This window comes from Medicago truncatula, chromosome 6, assembly GCF_003473485.1.
Source record: "Medicago truncatula cultivar Jemalong A17 chromosome 6, MtrunA17r5.0-ANR, whole genome shotgun sequence".
Classification (NCBI taxonomy): Eukaryota; Viridiplantae; Streptophyta; class Magnoliopsida; order Fabales; family Fabaceae; genus Medicago; species Medicago truncatula.
In genome coordinates, this window is record NC_053047.1 from 21,768,011 (window position 1) to 21,790,917 (window position 22,907).

The following is a 22,907-nucleotide window of genomic DNA, read 5'->3' on the forward strand; positions in this document are numbered from 1 at the left end:
CAAAAGTGACATATATTACAGGGGGTAAAGACTTATTAACCCTTTTTTTTATTTTATTTCGTATCTTTCATCTTTGAAAAACAATTGTTATACTTTTTAACAAACTGTTTTTTTTTACACTCTATCTTTTATAACAAACTGTTTTTTTAATGTCTTGTGAGCTTAACTAAGAAAAAAAAACAATTTTTTTATTATTTGTAAAACAAAATAATTTTTTAATAATTGTAACACAAAATAAAAAATTGTTCAACTATCTCTCTTCTTATTCCCGATCCAATGAGTCGTCCACTCTTTTTACTTTTTAAACATTCATGAATTCTTTTATTTTTTCCATTACAACCGTTCTTCAAATTTGCGCTTGAATTTTTTAACTGTTGCGCTCTTTTTTTCTTTATAGAATTTGTACTTTTCATAGATCCATTATTATAGGTAATATAATTTTGTTTTAAAAAACAAATAAAAAAATTGAATTTTTCAAATACAAAGTGTTAATTAGTTTTGTTGAAAAAGAATACACATGAATGATTGAGAAAGAGTATGTTCGACAAATTGAACTCTTAAAAGATCAAAACAATAGTTAAATTTTAACACAAAATCAAACATCAATCGACATTTCAAATGAAACAGAACGAGTATGAAATAAATAAAGTCATCCAATGAACAAACTCAAAACACTTCATAAGATTCCCTTGAAGTGCAAAAACATACCTCACTCAACTTTCACCTCTTCATCTTCATTTAAAAAAAAAATACAAAAAAGAAAATTAATTAATATTAACCTAGTTTACATTATAGTGCAAGCATGAGGGTTATCATCACTAAACATTGAAGCAAAAGCCTCATCAGATGCAACAGCAACTGAATAAACAGAAGGGGTATGAAAAAAAGTATGAACTCCATTTGTTGCTTCACTTTTGTATGCATCATTATAATAATGATTAACAATGTAACTTGGATACTTGTAAAATGAAGCAAAATGAGTATGGCCCGGTAGAAATGGCCATGGCTCTGCTGCTTTCCCTGCACGTTTGATTGCTTTCAATACTTTTTTTTCTTCTAAACCATAGCCTCTGACTGTTACCTTTTGTGCCTCCATTTCAACTTCTACATCATCTACTCCTATAAATCAGGCAATCAAAAATCGGTTACTTTTTCATGTCACTATTATAAACAAAAAATCAATTTTTTAATTCATTAAACAACTAATATATCTGAATTATATATAGACATGTTAATTAGTTATTATTTTTTTTTTGGTAGAAGTTAATTAGTTATTTAATAAATCTAAAAAGTGTTTTTTTCTACTTATAATAGTTATCAGATGGAGTATGTGATTATGAAACAATTGACGTGTAAACACCATTAATAATTTAAGACAATGAATTAATGCGGCCATAATTCCAAACATAAAAGTTAGACAAAATTATATGATGTTCTTATTTTCAATTAATACTATATACACTACTTCAAAAGTATTATTTTTTCTTTAATGAAAAACAAACCGATAGTTGATTAGGATAAATTGATAAATAAAATATATTTCTTTTAATTAATGCATTTCTTAATATATATGTAAAAACTTTAAACCACATTTATGTTGAAACGGAAAGAGTATAATCTAAAGCAGGTGTAGAGGGTGGAAAAAGCAACACTTGACTTTTAATGGTAACTCACGAATGAAGAATAATAAGCATGTGATTTTGGAGAAACTTTTCACACCCCCAAATTACTTCATATGTACAAATCTTGAAGAAGGAAAAACAAGGAAATTGTATTGTCTACGAGTACACTTCCGAACAAAATATGTTATATGAAAGTTCAGTTCTAAAAACATGTGTGATATTTAAGAAATGAGGGTAGAGAAAATTGCTCCTTGTGATTTTGGGAATCAAAGCACAACCAACATGCTCATATCTTCCCCAAAAAAATGTTCCTTTAGCACAACCAACAATTTTTTATTTTATATAGAAAGAAAAACAAAACAAATAAAATTGCTTATACAAACTATACCTTTAAGTTTGAAGAGAGCTTTCTTTAATTTTGAAGCACACCCTTCACAATCAAGATTTGGCACTCTAACCTCAACCATATTCTACAACAATATATTCCACATTACACCAACATTAGCCATATTTAATTCAAGGGTTAATAGTGATTTTCACCTCTGTGATATATGTCATTTCCGGTTTTCGCCCCTATAAAATTTTCGGTTTGATTTGCACCCTCGTAAAATTTTTATTTTCCAGAAAACACCCCTAATAGGCCATTTTCAGAATTTTTTTTTAAAAAAATTTTGGTTTTTAAATGGCCTATTAAGGGTGTTTTCCGGAAATTTTTTACGAGAGTGCAAATCAAACCGAAAATTTTATAGGAACGAAAACCGAAATGACATATATTACAGGGGTGAAAAACATTATTAACCCTTAATTCAATTACCAACTCTTAAAAGACATAAATATCTTGAACCATAGGGAAAATAGAGGAAGTAATTACTTACAGACATTATTGCTTGTTTAGCTAGCTTATTGAGAAGTTGACTTGTTTGAAGAAGTGAATGAACTCAATGCAAAAATAAGAAGAGTGTTGTGTGTGTTCTGTTGTGGTGTGGTCACTGGTTGGTTTTGAACAAAGTGTTGTTGTTGTTGGTTGCTACTAAAGTGTTCTTTGAAAGGTCTCTTTTAAACAGTTATTGGTACAAAAAAGGTTTTTGTGTTTTGGAATCACAAAAGGATGTATGCACGCCAAGCATGCCTTTTTATTGCGCTCCCCCATATTTGAGGCATAGTCCTTCACCTTGTCTCTCATTATGTCTCATTCTCTCTCCATTCATTTGTTAACACTCTGTTACATGTTGTTGGACCTAGAGTTCATGGGTCTATGGGACACACTTGTGTATTTTCCCGTTAATTATTTATTTAAATAAATGGTAATTATGATCAAGGGACACACTTGTGGTCATTTATTCTTGTAAACCGTTGGCTTTATACCTAGAAAACTGACGGCAGTTAACTACCGCTGAATTTTTTAATCTTTTTTATGTGTTTTTAGGAAACATTCAATGTCAGAACAGTAGCCATCTTTATTCTTTCCCTCTTTTCTTTATACTAACTCCCTTCAGACTGTGGAGCAGTTATACTCCCTCCGTCTCATTTTAACTGACTATTTTGTTCATTTCACACGTATTAAGAAAAAGTGTAAAAGCGAAAGAGAGAAAAAAAACAGTTTTGAGTGTCTTGTAAAGTATTGGTGCATTTATTCTTATCATAAATGCAAAGTATAATATATTGAATTGGAAGAGATGAAAATAATATTAATTATAGTTAGACAAATGTTAACTTGTGCCCTCAATGGTACATGTTAAGGAATTCATTATAAAAATATTATATTTTTCAATTTAAAGTTGCCCTTTTTAGGTTGCTTAACATGTGCCCCGAGGGCACAAGTTAGCATGACTCTTAAAGTTATAATTGGAAAAAGGTAATTATCACTGTATTGAAAAGTGTAATAGGTCATTTTTTTAGGACAATATTTTCTACAAATAATTTCGTTATTATGAAACGGAGGGAGTATTATGTTTGTACGTGTTATAATTTTGGTGATGAACAAAACTTATAAAGCAGTGTAGTTTATAGGTTTTGATTCCTTAAGCCAAAAGGCACTATTTAGTAACTTAAACCATCAAAGAGACTAAATGTTTAGAAGAGTCAAAAATGAGTTCGGATATGCTCTATTTAGACTAAGCTCCATTTACTCAATTTAGAGCTTGGATGCAAGATATGTGACAAAATAATATCTAACAGATGAGATTTTAAATTAAAAAACAATAAAAGGTTGTTGTGATATGAGAGAAGAATGAAACATGATTTGTTTGTTATTATTATGTATTTTTATTAAACAAATATTTGTTTTTTAATTTAAAATTTCAATCGTTAAATATTTTTTTGCCACATGTCTTGCATCCAAACCCTAAATGAAATAAATGAAGTTTAGCCTAAATGGAGCATACCCGAACTCGTCAAAAATATCTTTAAATAAGAGCAGTGGCCGGAGGTATGTATCTATGATCCATTTTGTTTTCGTTGCATAGGCATAATTTCGTTTATGATTATATAGAAATTCTTACACACACATCATATCATGGAGTATTAGTCATATTAGGCATCCCCTGGGTTTTCAATATATAGCATATTAGGCATAATATTTCATAAGTTTTCAGTTGTCGCAGCGGTAAGCTAGTTTTATAATCCCCCCAGCGGTCGCGAGTTCGACACTCGCGTCATTCAAAAAAACCGTTAGCAGGGATTCAAACCTGCATCCACTTGGTGCTTTCAAACAATTTAAACCACTACGGAAGATGATTACTTTTATCTACTTCTTGAAACTGATTTACATATATTTCATGGTGGTTTGGCACCCCCGATAAATTTACTCAAGATCCGCCACTGCTCGTGAGCTTAAATTAGTTGGTATGAACAATGCATAATATATGCAAAGTCCGAGGTTCAAATCTCGATTACTATAAAAAAAAAATTATGGAGTATTAAAAATGGATCATGCTAACAAGTGTTCTTACAACACTTGTTAATAATTTAAAAAATAAAACAATTGATAAATATTAGATAAAAAAAAAGTGTTTTTTTTTAATATTTTAATGTGTTAAATACACAATTCCTTAAATAATATGTTTTTCTTTAAACTTCTAAAGAAATTTCTTATTTTAACCATTTTCATTAATAATTTTTTGTAAGAAACCAAATACAATATATAATAATAAACAAACTGTCCCAATTAAGCACAAATATGTGCCGAAACAAAAACAATAATAGAAGGGTTTTCCATTTAGCCTATGTTTGGATGCCCGTTTGCACCCTTAAAAGCACGATAATTCATTCCAAACTCACTTTTAATGTGCTAAAAAGATGTTTGGCTCTTTTAGAGAGAAGCAATTCTTGTTGCTAGAATTGATTCTAGCCAACACTCCAATTTGTAGCTTTTGCGTTTTAGAGAATTAGTTCTACCATAATTTTGATCTCTGATATATCATTCTTAATTGCCTTTTACTTAATTGTCCATAGACTGATAATCAAATAAATTCAGCAACTATTGTCACGTTGTTTAAAAGAAATTAATGTTTTGCTAGTATAATGCTTATTCGAATATGAAGGTGAGAAAAACACAAGAAGGGGGGTTGAATTGTGTTTTCTTTTTCTCTAAAAATACTTCTTCTGATAATACTTCAGAAGCAGTTTGGGAATGCTTTTGATGTAATAACCAGAATGAGATATGCAGCGGAAAAGATCAAAGCAGAGAAAAGAAAAGCGAGACACAAGCAGTTATCATGGTTCCTTCCACAAATCGGAAGTAGTCTAGTCCCCCTTGCACTTCCAAGGAGATTTCACTATAATCACAAAGATTACAAATGCTCAATACTCTCTAAGTATGAGACTTCTCAAAAATGCTCAAGCACGCAGGCAAGAGTCTTCCAATGCTCAAGCACTAAGCAAGAGTCTTCTAATGCTCAAGCACGCAGGCAAGAGACTTCTATTCAAACAAAAATACAGAGAAAAATGTTTGACCTTGAACACTTGATGTACAATCAGTGATGTTCACAAATACAATGTAATAAAGACTCTAGACTTGTGAATTTCTAAGATGTATCAAATCAGTGCATAAATTCAATGTGCTTTGTAGAATCAAATTGACAGAGTTTTGGCGCTTTTTAACTTATATCTCTATGTACAATCTTCAAGTCTTCACTCCTTTATATAGAGGTGTGAAAGAGACGTTGAGATGATTAGCACGTCTAAAGAGTCGTTGAGTTCCTTTGATCATCCACCAGTAATTCTTTGTCTGATTTGGGTGTAGTCCTTTGAAGAATTAGCTTCAAATTCATTTCCATCTTGAAGGAACATTTCTGTAGGCATGGCTGTTGTCTTGTCTTGTAGCGTAGACAAAAACAGAGTAGTGGAGGTTGTGGTTGTACACTTGTACTTTTGTCAACTCTGTTAAAGAAGGACAAGTACTCAGTGCTCTTCAAATGACCGTTGATACCTCCCTTTCAAATCTTCGTTCTTGTTAGACGAGGTTAAAACGAGAAACAGCTACTTTGAATCTCCAGTTTAAATTTACTGATTAATTGTAGCTTCTGGTGATGATTTCGCTTCTGATGAAACTTTGCTTCTGATGGGCTTCTGATGAGCTTCTGATGATGTCATTTACTTCAGAAGCACTTTAGCTTCAGACGCAATTTTCTTCAGATGCTTTGGATTCCTTTGCTTTCCATTGTTCTTCCAAGACCTATTGAAATTGATTGACTTGCCTATGGTCCTGTACACTTGAACAATTATTAGCAATAACCAATTAACAATTTTTAATACCTTGTTATCATCAAAACTTATTAAGGTTTATTGTGAAACACATTTTATTCCAACAGAATACACATGAATTTCGTAATTTAACTCTACTAATTATTTTGTAGTCGACCAACAATTTCTTTTTTTTTTTGTAATATAACTATATAATATTATTTAACATTTGTATATCATATATAGACATTTTGGCTAAGCTTTGTGCATTCATTAATTTTTAAAAACTAATGATAGACTCTATGAAAAAATTTATACCAACAAAAATTAAAATAATTATCTATAGTAGAAAAAAAAATACTACCTCCGTCCCTAATTATAAGACCCTTTTGAAAAATAACGGGAATTAAGATAGTAGATATTTGTATTAAATATGTTTTTAATTACTATTGTTTTTACAATTTTATCCTTTAAGAAAGAGGGTTGGCTTATGTTTTCAACATTATATTTATTGCTGATTGAAGAAAAAGATGTATAATAAATAGAGACATGTATGTAAAGAAATAATTAATGTAGTTGGAAATAGAAAATGAGTCTTATAAAAAGGGGCAAAAAATTTTTCAAAAAAGTCTTATAATTTAGGATGGAGGTTGTATTTAATATTTAATTTTTTATTTGGACAGTTATTTAAATTTACGTTGTATATTTTAAAACGTTTAAATTGAAACAAAAATTGTAAATATATTATTTAAATACACCTTTTTGTAATTATACCTTCAAAAGCAATTTTGATCTCAACTATCCAAACAAAATAAATTAATAAGAATCACTTATACATAAAGGTATTCAAACACAAATCAACTTACACTCAAATCACTTTTAACCAAAATCAATTCTATCAAAATCAATTTTATCAAAATCAATTATAACCACCGCCATACCAAAGACACTTGGTCTGTTTTTGATCAAATTCAATCTTCATCACTTCTTAGTTAGCATAGCATGTGTTTGGTTCTAACAAGATTTTCTACCTTTTGGGGACCACAAATTGAAAAATTTGAATATCCATCTGACAGGAATGATAGAAATGCTATAGACATAACTGATTGATTCCTTCCTTCCTTTTTCTCCTTTTTCTTTGATGGACAGAGAACATGAATGAGTACTGGCTGCATATGTTGTAGTGTAGGACCTTGCTTGTACATTCTCCAATGAAGCAAGGTGGGTCATTATGTAATTAATGGATACAATGTTTTTTTTTTTTTTTTGAGGGAATTAATGGATACAATGTTGTTGATCTTTGAATGGACTATCATGTACTACGAGACAGCTTTTCTGGTTTAGCTTTCATGTATCATTATTTTTCTTGTACTAGTAGAACTAGAACAATTTACTCCCCCAACTTTATACAGAGAAGCAATTATACTATAGGTGGATTAGAATATACCAAGTTATCATGCAAAAGTCATCAAGTTCAACTCTTTTAGATTTTATTCTTTCAAAAATATTCAACTCTTTTAAACTAAGTTTAAAGGGGAAACCGCAAAAGCTACAATTCCCCCCAATATTTTTAGAGTACTGATATTTGAACAACTTTTTTGCTATAACTTTTGGGACAATTTTGTTGTGCTATCTTTTTATTGGTCAAAAATAATGAAGAGAGAAAAAGGAAGAGAGAGAATAAGAAGATAATGTAAGTATGAAAGAGAAAGTTGTACAAAAATGGTTGTACAAATATCATTTCTCATATTTTTAAAATTCTTTTATACTGGTGTAGAGATTTAAAAATACAATAACATACTCCCTCCGATCACTATTATAAGCAAAAATCAACTTTTTAGATTCATTAAATAAATGATGTATTTGGTCAATAATATAGACCAAGTACATCATTTATTGAATGAATTTAAAAAGATAACTTTTACTTATAATAGTGACCGAAGAGAGTACTAGTATTAAAAAAAAGTACTCCCTCTGTCCTACAATAGATGACATATTTGAAGATGTAGACTACTGAATTAACATATTTTGACCGTATTTTTTTACTAATATACAAAGATAAATAATATCATATAAAATGTCGTTAGATTTGTGTCGATGCATATTTTTAAAATATCAAATTTTTATAATTTTTTCTAATAGATTATTAAAGTTATTTAATATCAAAATTGTGTATTGGTATTTGTGACAAAGTCAACCGTGTCACTTAATATTAACCTTTGATTTATTTTATGGATTCTTAACTTTTTTTTTATAAGATGTGCATTTGAATTTATTATTTTTTGGTTTAAATGTGTCATTGGTCCCTGCACTTTCATCAGATTTTGGCATTGGTTCTTGCACTTTTTTTTGTTTGGCATTGGTCCCTGCACTGTTTAACAGAAAGTTAACAGAGAGACCAATACCAATATTTTTACAAAGTGCAGGGACCAATGCCAAACAAAAAAAAGTGCAAGGACCAATGCCGAAGTCTGATGAAAGTGCAGGGACCAATGACACATTTAAACCCTGATTAAAAGCACTTTGAACCATAACAAAAGTGATTTTGCATTACAATATAAATAAAATAAATAATTGCAAATTAGTAACTTTTAAAATCGAAATAACTCTTTTTAATTTTATGTTTTCCTCAAAATAATTTTTACAACGTAAGTTGTATAAACCATTCGTTATGACCAAGTGATTAAATAATTAATGAAATCCATCGGCTGATGAATTGTTCAAATTTTTATTTAAATTTGATACTTAGATAGAACAATTTGCAGAGCAATTCTTGTGTGGTCACAACCACAAATATTATTGGCTTAGACAAATAAACAAATATAAATATGTTAAAAAGAGAAAAAAAAAATCAATTTATTGTTATTATTAGGGTTAATAGTGTTTTATCCCCCTATAATATGGGTCATTTTTCGATTTTCCCCCATGTAAAATATTTTCTTTGAATTTCATTCTTGTAATTTGAAGATTTTTTGGTTTTGGACCTTCATGGAAAATTTCACCACTGAAATATGTGCAAATTTAGGTTTACCCCCTTGTATTTTGAGTAAATTTCGGTTTACCCCCTGCCATATCTTCGATTTTGTATAGTCAAAATTCATGAAGGTCCAAATCCAAAAATCTTCAAATTACAAGGACGAAATCCAAAAAAAATATTTTACTGAGGATTAAACTGGAAATGACCTATATTACGAGCGGTAAAACGCTATTAACCCTTATTATTATAATTGAATACATTGGTTAATATGTATTATTGTGTATGTGGCTAAATGATTTGAATTTGTGTTTGTGTATATCTTAGAATTTCTCCAACTTGTAATCAGACTACACCTTACCTTACGGTAGAATTTCAGATTACTAAAGCTTCATCCGGATAAGAATGAAACAGTTAATATAAAAATAAAATAAAATAAATCATTTGTTCTATACAGTACGTCCACCTGTTTGAAAGCACGTTTTTTTTTTTTTTTGTCAAGTAGTCTAGTGGCTAGAATTCACATTTTTTTAAGGTGAATAAATAGGGTGTCAGGGTTCGAACCCCGGCCCCTGAATATATTATGCATTTCCCTGCCAACTGAGCTATGCTCACAGGGACTTTGAAAACAGTTTTGAAATCGAACCATAAAGGCAGATTCTTCGGTAGCAGCGTTGATTTTAATTTATTTTTTTTTAAGAAAAATTTGAATATTGTAAATGCTTCTTTTTAAAAAAAATTGAAAAATTCCTGCAAACATTACCATTGTCAGGTTCCCTTTTTTATTTTGACAGAAAAACTTGGATAACTTGTATAGGCACACATTTTACACATATGTTAATCACCTCAATTTTTTATTTGCTTTGTTGGCTAATTCATCCAAAATTTAAATATTGACTAGATAGGTATTTTTCTTCTTGAATTTGCATAAATCGATTGTGTTCATCCACAGATTAATCAAAATAATAAGAATGTTATTGAATTTTATAACTTTTGATCAATTTAGTTCATCTGTCAAATCTCACCGTTAATAGTATTAATGTGTTATGTTAAGCGCTGACGTGAAGTTCAAAGTCAACTCCTACGTGTATAGGGACAAATCTGAACGAAAATATTGAATTTTTTTTTGGACTTTTTTTTTTTTAAATGAAAGTCATTACAAATTTTTACATTGTCAAATTCATACTCGAATTATTCATTGAAAATCAAGCTAGTCCATAAATTATATCACTCAATATCAAATCGATCTCTGAATAATGTCATTCACCATCAAATCGATCCTTGATACTGTCAAATAAATGTCAAAAACTAAAAGAATATGTTTAACCATTATTTATTACCTTTTCCATGTTTAAAATGAAGTTTCATTCATGTTGAACATAATCTCAAAAGTCTTCGTGTAAAAGGGTTAAAAATCACTTCAAATTCTCTTTGCTTTCTACGTTCATAAGCATATGCTATTACAAATATGTGGTTGTTTCCATCATGTCCCAACTCACAAATAAGTTCAAGAAACATCCAAATAACCCAATCAAAGAGGCTTGTGTTGCCAATGAAGAATTTTTTGAAAAAGAGGCAATCACACACAATACTTTTGAACATCATCATACACTATTAGGAAAGGTAAAATTAGGGACGGAAATTAGTGACGGAAAAACTAAAATCTCTTACAAATTCCTCGATCGCAAAATTTAATGACGAAATTAGAGAGAGATTTCATGTTCTCCCTCATTAAATTTTTCTCACTAATTTTTGTTTTTCTAATAATGATAATTCATCAGCAGAAAAAAGTCTAACAAGCCAGAGAATATGTAGTAGCATTTCAAGGATGGAAAGACATGACATAAGGTGTTCACGCTTTACAGCATAAAGTTGGTCACTAATCAATAGTTATGCTATCTAAGGACATGAGCCAACTTGGCCAAATCTACTTTATACCAATGAAGATCATATAAAACAACTCAAAAGCAGTTATTTAAGCTCTCAACTCGTTTGGATTGATTGCGTCAAAAAAAAAAAAAATCTTTGGATTGACAATTTTTTTTTTATTGAAATCATATGGTGACACTGATTATTTTGAAGTTTTAAATGGGTTAAAGTTCTCTAAAAAAAAAAAAGGGTTAAAGTTCTTCTACTACAAGTATTTGTTAGAAGACATTGAGCACGCAGAAATCTACCTATTGGTGACTTTAGACATTTTTTTTATAAGGGAATTTCTAGAAACATTCCCTTTGTAACACTCTCTATAACACCGACTCTTTTATTTAGTGATAGAGTCGGTGTTAGAGAGAGTATTAGAAATATTATCTATATCACTCCTTTTTTTTATTTTTTATGATAGAGTAAAGTGAGAGAAATAAGACGAGAGAGAGAAATAGATAGAATAGTAGGGTGCACATCTTACTACAAAGAATCCCAACCCTGCTAGACGAAAATTATTGCACAATACAGATCATAAGAACACTAAGCATTTCTTCAAAAAAAAAAAAAAAGAACACTAAGCATGATATTACCAATAAGTTGTAGTACAAGTTACATAATAGTGTAGTACAATAGCTTAGACTATGTACAAATTAGTTCTAGCTAGTACAATAACAATATAAATATACTTGATGTACTTTCCATTACAATTCAATGAAATCATTTAATTATTTTTCACACTATTTTGTGCATCCTTCTGAGTTCTTCAACGTTACACCACAGTTATCTGGTGACAATTACCATGCCTGGTCCATGAAAATGAGAAACCTAATCTAGTAGGTAACTTGCGTAGTAAGCCAAGTAATATTCTCCTCTTCTCCTTTATATGCTAATAAGAAAGAAAAATGAAATAATCAAAAATCAGTGCATTGATTCGGTGTGCGTTAGCGCTGATGGTTGAAACGATGTGTTGAAGTTCAACGAGAATTTATTTGGACTTTTTTTGATGAAGCAGCAAGAGATGATGGAGGAGAGTGTGATTAATGTTGCGGTGGCTGCATATGAGTAAGGCACGAGTATTGGAGCGACAAGGAGGTGATTGTGGGCATCATAAAATAGAGACTCTTCATTGTCAATTTGTTATATGTTAAGCAAATGTATGAATAAATGTGAAAACCCATTTTAGTAATTTGCCCGCTCAAAAGCAATTTTGATTCAAACTATCTGTACAACATATTTTATATAAGTCACTTTTGTTGTGAAGGATTCGCAATTGTTAGATGGATTGGCAATGGTGAAACAACCTTGTTTTGGTCTAATAGATGGGTTAGAAGGGAGTTTCATATTTCAGAAGAGGCTCCCGAGACTTTTTTCTGTTTCGAGAAACAGGTCTGCAACTGTGTCTGAAGTAGGAGTGCACGCAGGTGGCAGATTGGAGTGGAGCTGAGACTGGAGGCAATTTTAGTGTTATTGCGCATCGACATACTTGTCTACCCTGCTGCCACTGTCTCTAAGTTATTCTTCTATGGATTCTAAGCTTGTGTCCTTTAGGATGAAGCTAAATAATTGTTTTTTGTTCATGAATTTTTCCTTTTAAAGAGATAAATGCATTAAGTAGCTTTAAGCCCTTTCAAATTTCCCTTTTATGAAGATAAAGTTATTTAATTGTAGCTTGGAAAATTGATAGTGAATGGCAATATTTTAGCTTTAAGCCCTTTCAATTTTAGCATTATTAGTCTCTATATAGTTGCACTGTGCTTGCTTATATGTGATACAGGTTAAACAAAAATTGGCACACTTCAAAGTGACAAAACCAAAGACAACATCGAGTCCGTGAAGCCCAAGTAGACCTTTACCGCGTCTGTGGCCGGCTGAGATCGAAACCGGGAAAAGATGCCGTCCAGAGCTTCCCGACCGTTCTACAAATCATGACCGTTCAAATTCCGAATCAGCTGAAGCGTTTTCCTTCGTCATGTAAAGGAGGGATAATACACACTGCAATTGCCGCTCACAGGTTTATATATTTCTATTTAATTGATTAATAACTTTGGACTGTATGGTCGTGAAAAACCAGGTGAAAGGCTCGGCGTAATGAAAACACTTAAACACTAAAAGGTGAGTTCACAACAAAAGTTGTACATGGAACCAAGAAATACAGTCAGCCCTAACAAAAGTTGTAAAAGTCATTTAACGTGAATAAGTACCCTAACAGAAGTAGTAGTAGGTTTCCATTACCACATTTCTTTACATTAAGCATTTATGTACCAAAAAACCTTATTTGCCTTTATGTTGGTTTAGCTCATGAATACGACATTGAATTTCCTCGCGAAGCAGATCCTCAGATTCTAGGCTGTTGTCTGATATGCATTGTAGAACAGTTCCCAGACTAGCGATTTCTTGATCTCTAGCCTTATCCTGAGTTCAAGTTCAAAGTAAATTAAGTTATGACTATCATGCAGCGGTATATGTCTGAAATGGAATGTTTCATAAAATAGAATTCAAATGAAAAAAATATAAGAACCTTGATTTCAATTGAGTTAGTTTTCTCACAACGGCTCGTACAAATCAGTTTCACATTCTGGACGTGTTCTCGCAACATATCAATTAATTGGTTCTTGTCAGCCAAGTTATATGCACAGCTGAATCTAACAGCTTCAACAAATTGCTTTCTCCTGATAAGATATTTAACAAAATCTGCAAGGTACAAGAAATTTCACTTCATCAAAACTTACCGGAAAAAAAAAAAAAAAAGACATAGAATAAGTTCTAATTAACAAAAAACTGAGCAGATTGGATTGAATATTCCAAGCATTAACACCAAGATATCAATTTTCTCAAAACAAATGATGGGAACTGTTAGATGGACAAAGGTAAGTCAATTACATTTCAGTTCAATCTTGTACCAACATGTCTAGGGGGACTTTGACGTAAATAAGAAAATTTATGACCAAAATGTATCCAAACTAATTAATATGGTTTTACATTTTAAATGCCAACTGTCATTTTCTTAGTTGTTAGTCTTTTTCGCTGATATGTCAAGAAAAACAAGTGATTTATTTTCTACTAATTATTTTGGTATGTGTAGATGTGTTGATCCATAACATCGTAGGATAGAAAAACATGGAAATTTAGATTTCACAGTTCATAAACCTATCTTATTATTTACATTGTCTGTCATTTCAATAAAATATGAATTTGCAATAACAAATTCCCACATCTACCATAAATGATAGAATGAGTAAAAAACTCCACATCTAACTGCATATAAGATATTGACACATTTTATAATGATAAAAGGAGGGATACTTGTCACAGACCAAAACATTCTAAATTAACGTACCAGAAGCTTTATTTGCAAAACCGAGGGTCTCAAACAGCTCCATAACTGTCTTGTGCTGAGCAACAGATGCAAAAAGCTCCAAAACTTCGCATTTATCGAAATAAGTTAGCAATCCATAAACTGACAAAAGCAGCATAAAACCAACAACAGCCGATGAATTTTTAGTATTCTCTCTCATGTAAGCTTTCAAATCGCGCGCTAGCTTCAATGCTTTTTCTCTTACACGAGGTTTAATAGTTGGTGATATTCTCATCAGTTCTTCTAACAGATAGATGTGGCATTCATCAATAATCACAGCATTGTCTCCCTTCTTACACAGTGGAGTACCGGGGTTCTGTATTATATCCAAAACAAGTCTTGATGGATCTGCTGATTCTTGCAGATAAACAAAAATGTCTTTGCAAAGTGACTCAACGTCATCAGTTTTCTCGCTTGTGTACAACTGCAAACTTGTTCTACCAATTGTATGACTTAACTGATCATCCATGTAAGATGCAACTGCATATTGATAGAAGCATCGTTAAATGAAGGTAACAATAAACCGTAAAAAAATGTATACTATGAAAGAATGTAAAACCTTTCTGAGATTGAAATTTATGGCTGACATAGGAAAGAATTATACTAACAGTTACAATCAATGTCAATATCGCACCAAAACTAAATAAATGGAGACAGTGTTATATTTTTTTCTTTGTAGAATCAGCAAATTTATTAACAACGAGCACATCCAAGAAGCACAACAAAAACTCGCAGACAGCAGAAAACAATTACAACAGGGACTGATATAGCAGAACCCCAACTGTCAAGACAGCAAAACAAACAAGCCTAAACCAAGCAGAAAATGCGACAGACCACAAAAGCCTGGAACCGACCAACAGCTAGAAACGAAAAACCTGAGGCTATTCATACATTTTAGCTCAGAGAGATTACACTATTTGCATATACTTGGAAAATTTAAACTACATTAAAATATTAATCAGAAGCATATATTATAATTAAACCTTAGCCATGGATAAAAACACAAGAGTTTTTTGCATTTAAGAGATTTATAAAATGTACAAGGGTGAACTGAAAACTATACAACTTTAACATGATTAAAAAATATTTTTAATGAATTATAAACATCATTAAAAGAAGCAGTTGAAATGAATTTTTTTCAATAAACTAGATGAATGAGAACACTTACCCGATTCTTTTTCCTCGTCAATATGTTTTTTAAATGCTTCAGAGTGTTTCCCTGTTAACTCAGGCTCCTTCAGTTGTCCGCCAAATTCGTTCAGCTTTGACTCAAGCTCCTTGACTTGTACTTCAATCTGCTTCTCTTTTAACTTGAGCTCCTTCTCCTTTACTTTGAACTGATTCTCTTTTGATTCGAGTTCTTTCCACCGTTCTTCAAATTGCTTATCGTTTGATTTGAAATACTCAACTTGGCTTTCCAAATGCTTATTTTTTGATTCGATCTCCTTAACTCGACCTTCAAGTTCTTCTGCTTTCAATTCATGCTCCTTCACTCGGCCTTCCAATTTCTCCTCTTTTAATTCTAACTCTTTTTTCAGGCCTTCAAGCTGCGTCTCTTTTGACTTTAGTTCCATTTCTTGTCCTTCAACTTGCTTATTTTTTGATTCAACCTTCTTTATATGATCTCCAAATTCCCTCTTCATTGACTCAAACCGTTTCACATGTCCTTTCATCTGCTTCGCTCTTGATTCTAACGCCTTTAATTGTCCTTCTAAGTACTTCTCCTTCGACTCAAGTTCCCCCACCCGTCCTTTGCACTCATTCTCTTTTGACTCGAGTTCCTTAACATGATTTTCAAGTCGCTTTTTCTTTGAATCAACATCCCTCATTTGAGCACGATCATTCTGCATTACTGATATTACCTTTAGTAACTGCTTCCTTTCGGACTCTAATATTTCCGCTTGTCCGCTAATTGATATTTTCATTGCATCAAGCTCTTTCTCCTTGGACTTAAGTTCCAGATTACCTTCCGCAACTTTTTGGTTAAGAGCCTTGAGTTCCTCTTTCTTGCTTTCAACTTTTTGGGTAAGAGCCTTGAGTTCCTCTTCCTTGCTCTCAGCTTTTCCCAACATTTTATTGTAAATTTCATTAACTCTTCTAACACAAATAACTCGCTGCTTCTTATTTCGAAGCTCTTTACAACATTCTTCAATATCTCTCTTTATGGACTGCAATTTCTTCTCTTCTTCTGTCCTCTTCCTTTTGCAATTCTTAAACAATTTTTCTACCAAATTAACTTCATTCTTCAGCGAGGAAAATGATTTATCAGCTGATTCATCATGAACATCTTCGCCTTCATATTCGTCTTCGCCGTGATCATAATATGGTGACATCTTTTGTTTCTTAACGGAAATGTTCAAGGAATTGCTGTTATCAAACAACCTCTTAACTGTCAGTGTAGTATTACTACTATCCCTCTTCTTAACAGAAACATCAGGTTTACTACTACATGTTCCCAAACTTGAACTCGGAGAATATCTTGGTGACGCAGGAACATCGTCAACATCGTCTGCAGATTCAAAGTCCACACAAGAAACAGGTTCCCTCATCACATCTGAATGAGATGTTTTTTCCTCACATGAATTGAGCCCTTTAACATTTAAGTTACCATCATCATCACCAACACATAAGTTTTGCTTATCAGAAGCCTCAAAATCCATCATTAATCAACTATAGCAACTGGAAGGAAAAATCTTGAGAAGAAGAAAACGAAACAAATAAATAAATAAACATACAAAGCTTCTTGAATTGAAAAATTTATCGGCCCCTGTGAAGCACGGACACGACACTGACATGCCAACAGCACTAATAGTTTGAATAAATTACATAATTTAGTGTAATTATAGGTGTCAGTGTCGTGTCGGAGTCGGACGTGTAATCAGAGAAGTGTATGTGCTTATAAAAATGAATCATCAAGTAATTCTACATTACAGTTCCAGAATCAAACTCAAGGGAAAAACACGAAGAACAATGACAATATAAATATTCTAAGCTTTTAACATTGCATGGTGTTGATTTGTTGTAGAAAAAGTCATTAAAATAAAAACTGGAAAGAGAAACATAACAAAAAACATGAAAATAAAATTTGTTCAAGTTAAGATTCTTACAAGATTCAATTGAAATATTCATAGGTCAAACATTGCATGCAATCGATCCATAATAGATTTATGAGGTTTAAGAATCTAACATTATATGTTTTTTATTTGTTGTAATATAATTCAGTGAAGAAATAGAGCAAAATAAAATGAAGTTGATAGAGATACTTACAATACGATAAATTATTGATGATTTATCTTCTTGTTACAGAGTATAACTGAATAGAGAAAAAAATGGAAGATGAAGAAGTTTGTTTATAGAATAGAGCGAGAGTTTGGTGCAGAAGATACAGTGAGAGAAAATGATTTTTCTTTTTTATTTTTTTAAGACCAATTTCTCAAAGATGAGAATTTTTTTACCTTTTTTTTTAGAGAAGAATTTTTTTACCTCACAACCACATAATTTATTTATTCATCCAACTTATAACCTACCATCTTCCTAATAAATAATATCATGCATGTCCCGTGAGTATAGTTCAGTTGACAGGAAACTTCGGACACCTCACTTATTTATCTTGAAAAAGGTGAATTCTAATCAATAGGTTATCTTACAAAAAAATAAAAATAAATAATATCATGCATTTTTTTAAGGTAATAAAAATAAATAATATCATTAGTTCAATTTTTTTTATTATTTCAGTTTATTTAATATTATTTCAATTTATTTGAACTTTTAGTCCATTTAATATTTAAGTTTATATAGTATTTTCGTTTTTTTAATTACTTTTGCTTATTTTTTATTTCTGTTTTTTCTTATATTATGTCTCGTACTAGGGGTGTTCACGGTCCGGTTTGGATCGGTTTTCTATGAAAAAGTGAACCGATCCAAAATAAAAATCATGTGCGGTTCGGTTTGGTTTGGATGATTATTTTAAAAAAATCCGATCCGATTCGATCCAAATATATGCTCAAATGAAAATTACTCTCAGACACCCTCAAACAAGTATGCAATCTCATCTTGCATCGAGTTTATATACCATCGGAAGGCCACTTCTTTGAGGGTGTCTGAGAGTAATTTTCATTTGAGCAATTACATGGCTCCAATGATCGTCATCTATGTAAGACCCGCAAAATTTCTTTTGATATATGGATTTATCATATTTCAGCTTCTTTATGTGTTAAGAATGTTTTGAATTCGTCTTTTATAATTTGGTTTTGACTATCCTATAATTTTATATAAATAAGGGGATCAATAATATTTATATGATTTTTTAGTTTAGAGGACGAAACTATTTTAAGGGGATAATAATGTAACGCCCTAATATTTTTTTAATACATTACATATATTTTCTTAGTAAATTTTCTAAATTTATGATTTATTCAACATATTATTCCATGTGTAATGAATTTAAGCAAATTCTTATAACCTATGAAGTCCGGATACGTAGTACGGGTTAGATACAATACAGGTACGCGGATACGTGAAAATTTTATATTTAGGATACGATACGCGACTGAGATAGGTTAACAACTCTCTCTCTCTCTCTCTCTCTCTCTCTCTCTCTCGTTACCTTCGTCTACCAAAAACATAATTTTTAATTGGTTAATCAAAAAATAATTAAACTAATTCATATCTTATATTGAATCTTATACATCTCCATTGAATTTTCACACTCTGTCTCACTTTTTTTAGGACACGTATTTGTGAAGTATCTTATATATGTATCTTTTTGTATCAGTCGAGTATCCTATAAATATCTGATTACATATATATTTTAAATTAAAATAATTAATTTTGATACTCCGTAGTAAGTATCCGCGAATATCTACAAAGTATTGGTATCCGATACGATACATATATGCCTACATATTTGGAGTATCCGGATTGCATAACTTATAACCTACAACCTATTTATTTTATTTGTGTAATATAACCTATGAGCCTTTATTTAATTAATCGAACCCTTAGTTTTGTTTATTTTAAATAATTATTACTAGCTTATTTATTCTAATTGATATAATTATGATTATAATAGCTATTAGATATTGTAGTTGCCACATTATTTACAGAGTCTACTTAACGAGTGCCTCTAAGGCACTTTAAGCATTCATAAGTAAGAAATTATTCTATAAAAAATTTAAAGACTTCAATTCCAATGCAATAAATGTATAAATTTTTTTAAAATGTTACCACTTTAGATGTTTAAACAATATTCTGGAATCACTTGTTAACATTTGCGTTATTTATATGCACCAGCAGCCATGCGTTATATGTTTGGGATTTTTTTTTGGTCAAGATATGTTTGGGACTTAATTGCAATCTATTGTTACGTGGGTTATTGTTGTGTTAAGTCAATGCTTATTATAATTTTATTTTTGTCAAATAGTTTAATGGTTGGAGCTCGTATATTTTTAAATATGGAGAAATAAGGTGTCATGGATTTGAACCGATGCCTCTACATGTATATGATGTAATGTCACTATCAACTGAGTTTGATGTAATGTCTCTATCAACTGAGTTAAACTTACAAATACAATTTATTCTACCTAATTCTATATAATCTATTCTACCTATCTCTACTTAAATTATTTCTAAATAAATTTATTCTACCTAACAATGCCTATGTTGACCATGTGTTTCTCGGTTGTAATTTGCTAAGTCAAAAACGCATTTTCCTTAAAAAAAAAAAAAAAAAAAGTCAAAAACGCATTTCTCTCACATTAGTCATCTTTACTGTCGTTGGCCTGTTAGTATGTCTACCTAAATATAAGGAATCCACCTTCCATGTTTCAAATACTTCCTATAGTTAATGCTATGAGTGGCACATTAAAATAAGTTTAGTTTTCTTTTCTTTATTTTTGCTGATTTTGTTCAAGAGAAACGGTTATTATGTATGTCTCTATAATACTTTCAAAAATAAAATAAAATGTATGTCTCTAATAATTCCCCTATCGATAATACACAGTTAAGAAGAGACCAAAAACAATTCCTACTCTCTGCTGCTCAAAACCAAAAAAAATAAACACTAATCTCTCTCTAAAAGATCCTAGCGGTGCTATACATTTCTTTATCCTAATAACCTAATTAATCACCACTATTATTTCAAATTTATTTTACTAGAGCGTTTCATGTCTTTCATTCTTCTATTTCAACCTTGCCATTTTAAATTCATCAATGACAAACCTCCACACCTTTGAACAAGAGATTAGTGCAAGTATTCCCTGTCTAAGCGATAGTATAACAAGATATTGATTCCCAAAGGACTGAGGAGCTATACCTCTCTATAGTTTTCAAGTAGAAAACTTGTTTGTATAAAAATAAAATAATTCCTTGTCACAATAGTAGTGTTGGGTCACTGGGGGAGCTCGGAGGGACCGTCCACATCGAGGTTATAACAACCCCACAAGCAAGAGAGACACCACACCCTTAAGGCAATGGGTTTATGGGTCCTCTTACTTATAAGGTGTTCAACATTTACTCTTTTATCTGATGTGGAACATATAACTCACACTTGTACACAACAACACTCCCCCTCAAGTGTGAGTCCATCAATTCATCATGCTCCCCTTCAAGCGGAAGCTCTTACTTTCTTGCATCGCCGTTGCTGGTTTCTTCGCAAACAGACCGACACTGCTTTGTACCGCCGTTGCTGCTTTCTGCACAAATGGACCGGCTGCCTCGGTCATACCCTTCGTCGAACCGGGGCTCTGATACCACTGTTGGGTCACTGAAGGGGAGTTAGGGGTACCACCCACATCGAGGCTAGAGCAACCGCACAAGCAAGAGAGACACCACACTCTTACCCAAAACCTTAAGGCAATGGGTTTATGAGTCCTCTTACTTATAAGGTGTTTAACCTTTACTTTTTTATCCGATGTGACACATATAACTCACACTTGTACACAACAACAAGTAGAATAAAACTTAAAGATTTGGGAAAACAGTTAAAATGATTTAGAAATTCTCAAAGTAAAAAGCATGGTTTAGACAAAGCTTAGTTATGAGTGAGCTTTACATAGATCTATAGAGCTACAAATTTCTACGAATTTCTGGCAACCTAGGGCTACTAGGGGTGTTGTAAACTCAACCATCATGTTAAGTCCCTGAAGACTACCGATCATAGTACAATCACATAATCTTAACATGCATCGTTGCTAGGTTAGGTCATCAACATTTTCCACTAAACACCGATTATTAGCTAGATTTATTTTAATTACTTTTATCACGTGTTTTATGTGCATGTGTGTGATTATTCATCATTTGGTGCATTTTCATGGGTTTACGTGTTAGAAGAGTATTTTAATCATTTGAACTTAGGGGTATTTTGGTCATTTAGTGAGAATCGTGGTTTTACTAAGTTACTAGAGTAAATAACTAGGATTTTACCGTTTAGTGACCGTTGGTGATATTTTACCGTTATTGACCATTATTAGTGAAATACCGTTGTGGGGTAGAAACATTTTGATTTGAATAGAAATGGGTTAAGTCCATTAAGTTTGAGAGTTAGGCCCATTAAAGGGACTTGATATAAAAACCTACTCTTATGAGAAATTTCCTCACACTTTCATTCATAAGATATTTTTGAGAGAATAGAGAGAGAAAGTGGGAGCAAGAGGAGAAAAGGGTAGAGAGAATAGGACTTGAAGAATCAAGGGTTGGGAGAAGAGCTAGGAGTAAAATTGAAGCCTAAGCTAGAGAGATTAACCTAACTAAGGTAAGGGGGTTAGAATTCATCATAATCACTTATTGCAATTTTCAATTAATTGTATGAAAAGTGCTTAATTGAGTGAATTAATTAATTGTTCGTAAATGATGAAATTTGTGCTCTAATTATGATGACATGTTTAGATGTATGAAGTTATGGATAATTGAATTGTTGTTGGTTGAATTACATGTTCAAAGTATGAAAAATGAGTATGTGTTGAAAATATGCTTAATTGGTGAATTATACCTTGTTGTTGTTGAATTGTGATAAGTTTCATGATCATTTGATGTTGTTGTTGATATGTCATGTTGTTAATGATAATTCATGACTTTGCATGATTCATGATTTATGTGGAGAAATGAGATGTTGTTGGTGTTTTGATGAAAAATGGGGAATTGGTCCAATTGTCAAGTGTTTTCATGTTTGGTTGAGTCTTTGGGAGTCTTTTAGTCATATTGACCTATAAACATCATTTGGAAACACATTTGGGCAAAGAGGGATCAAAATTGGGGATTTTGGGTGAAAAGGGGTTCAAACCCGTAACATTTTCTGCAAAACTGTGAACGTTCGCTTAAGGGGTCGCTGAAGTGACCGATAAGCGAGCATTCA

At 31.6% G+C, this 22,907-nt stretch overlaps 2 protein-coding genes across 4 annotated transcripts; both read right to left on the bottom strand.

Annotated features, from left to right (window-relative positions):
- Positions 1-612: 612 nt before the first annotated feature.
- LOC25496341 (heavy metal-associated isoprenylated plant protein 31) lies at positions 613-2,786 on the bottom strand. Its single transcript, XM_013596648.3, has 3 exons — positions 2,498-2,786; positions 2,011-2,092; positions 613-1,119 (listed from the first exon to the last, which is right to left on the bottom strand). Exons 1-3 carry the CDS (start codon positions 2,501-2,503, stop codon positions 785-787), a joined length of 423 nt encoding a protein of 140 aa, XP_013452102.1. The 5' UTR covers positions 2,504-2,786; the 3' UTR covers positions 613-784.
- A 10,502-nt stretch (positions 2,787-13,288) lies between these two features.
- Positions 13,289-17,933, bottom strand: LOC25496338 (myosin-10). Of its 3 annotated transcripts, none has more exons than XM_024785605.2 (5): positions 17,825-17,933; positions 15,726-17,147; positions 14,540-15,037; positions 13,721-13,893; positions 13,289-13,614 (listed from the first exon to the last, which is right to left on the bottom strand). In XM_024785605.2, the coding sequence occupies exons 2-5, from the start codon at positions 17,104-17,106 to the stop codon at positions 13,474-13,476; spliced, it is 2,193 nt and encodes a 730-aa protein (XP_024641373.1). In that variant the 5' UTR covers positions 17,107-17,147; positions 17,825-17,933; the 3' UTR covers positions 13,289-13,473. The 3 variants fall into 3 exon arrangements, with proteins under 3 accessions (XP_024641373.1, XP_013452099.1, XP_039683145.1); XM_013596645.3 differs by having other exon boundaries at positions 15,726-17,250; XM_039827211.1 differs by lacking the exon at positions 17,825-17,933 and having other exon boundaries at positions 15,726-17,359.
- Between the last annotated feature and the right edge of the window lie 4,974 nt (positions 17,934-22,907).

Excerpts from the sequence above, each read along its gene's own strand:
- LOC25496338 (XM_013596645.3), bottom strand. The coding sequence starts at position 17,220 with ATGATGGATTTTGAGGCTTCTGATAAGCAAAACTTATGTGTTGGTGAT. Across the intron at positions 13,894-14,539 it reads TTTTGCAAATAAAGCTTCTG|ATTTTGTTAAATATCTTATC; the intron begins GTACGTTAATTT and ends TGTACCTTGCAG. Across the intron at positions 13,615-13,720 it reads CTAACTCAATTGAAATCAAG|GATAAGGCTAGAGATCAAGA; the intron begins GTTCTTATATTT and ends ACTTGAACTCAG.
- LOC25496341 (XM_013596648.3), bottom strand. Across the intron at positions 1,120-2,010 it reads AGCTCTCTTCAAACTTAAAG|GAGTAGATGATGTAGAAGTT; the intron begins GTATAGTTTGTA and ends CCTGATTTATAG.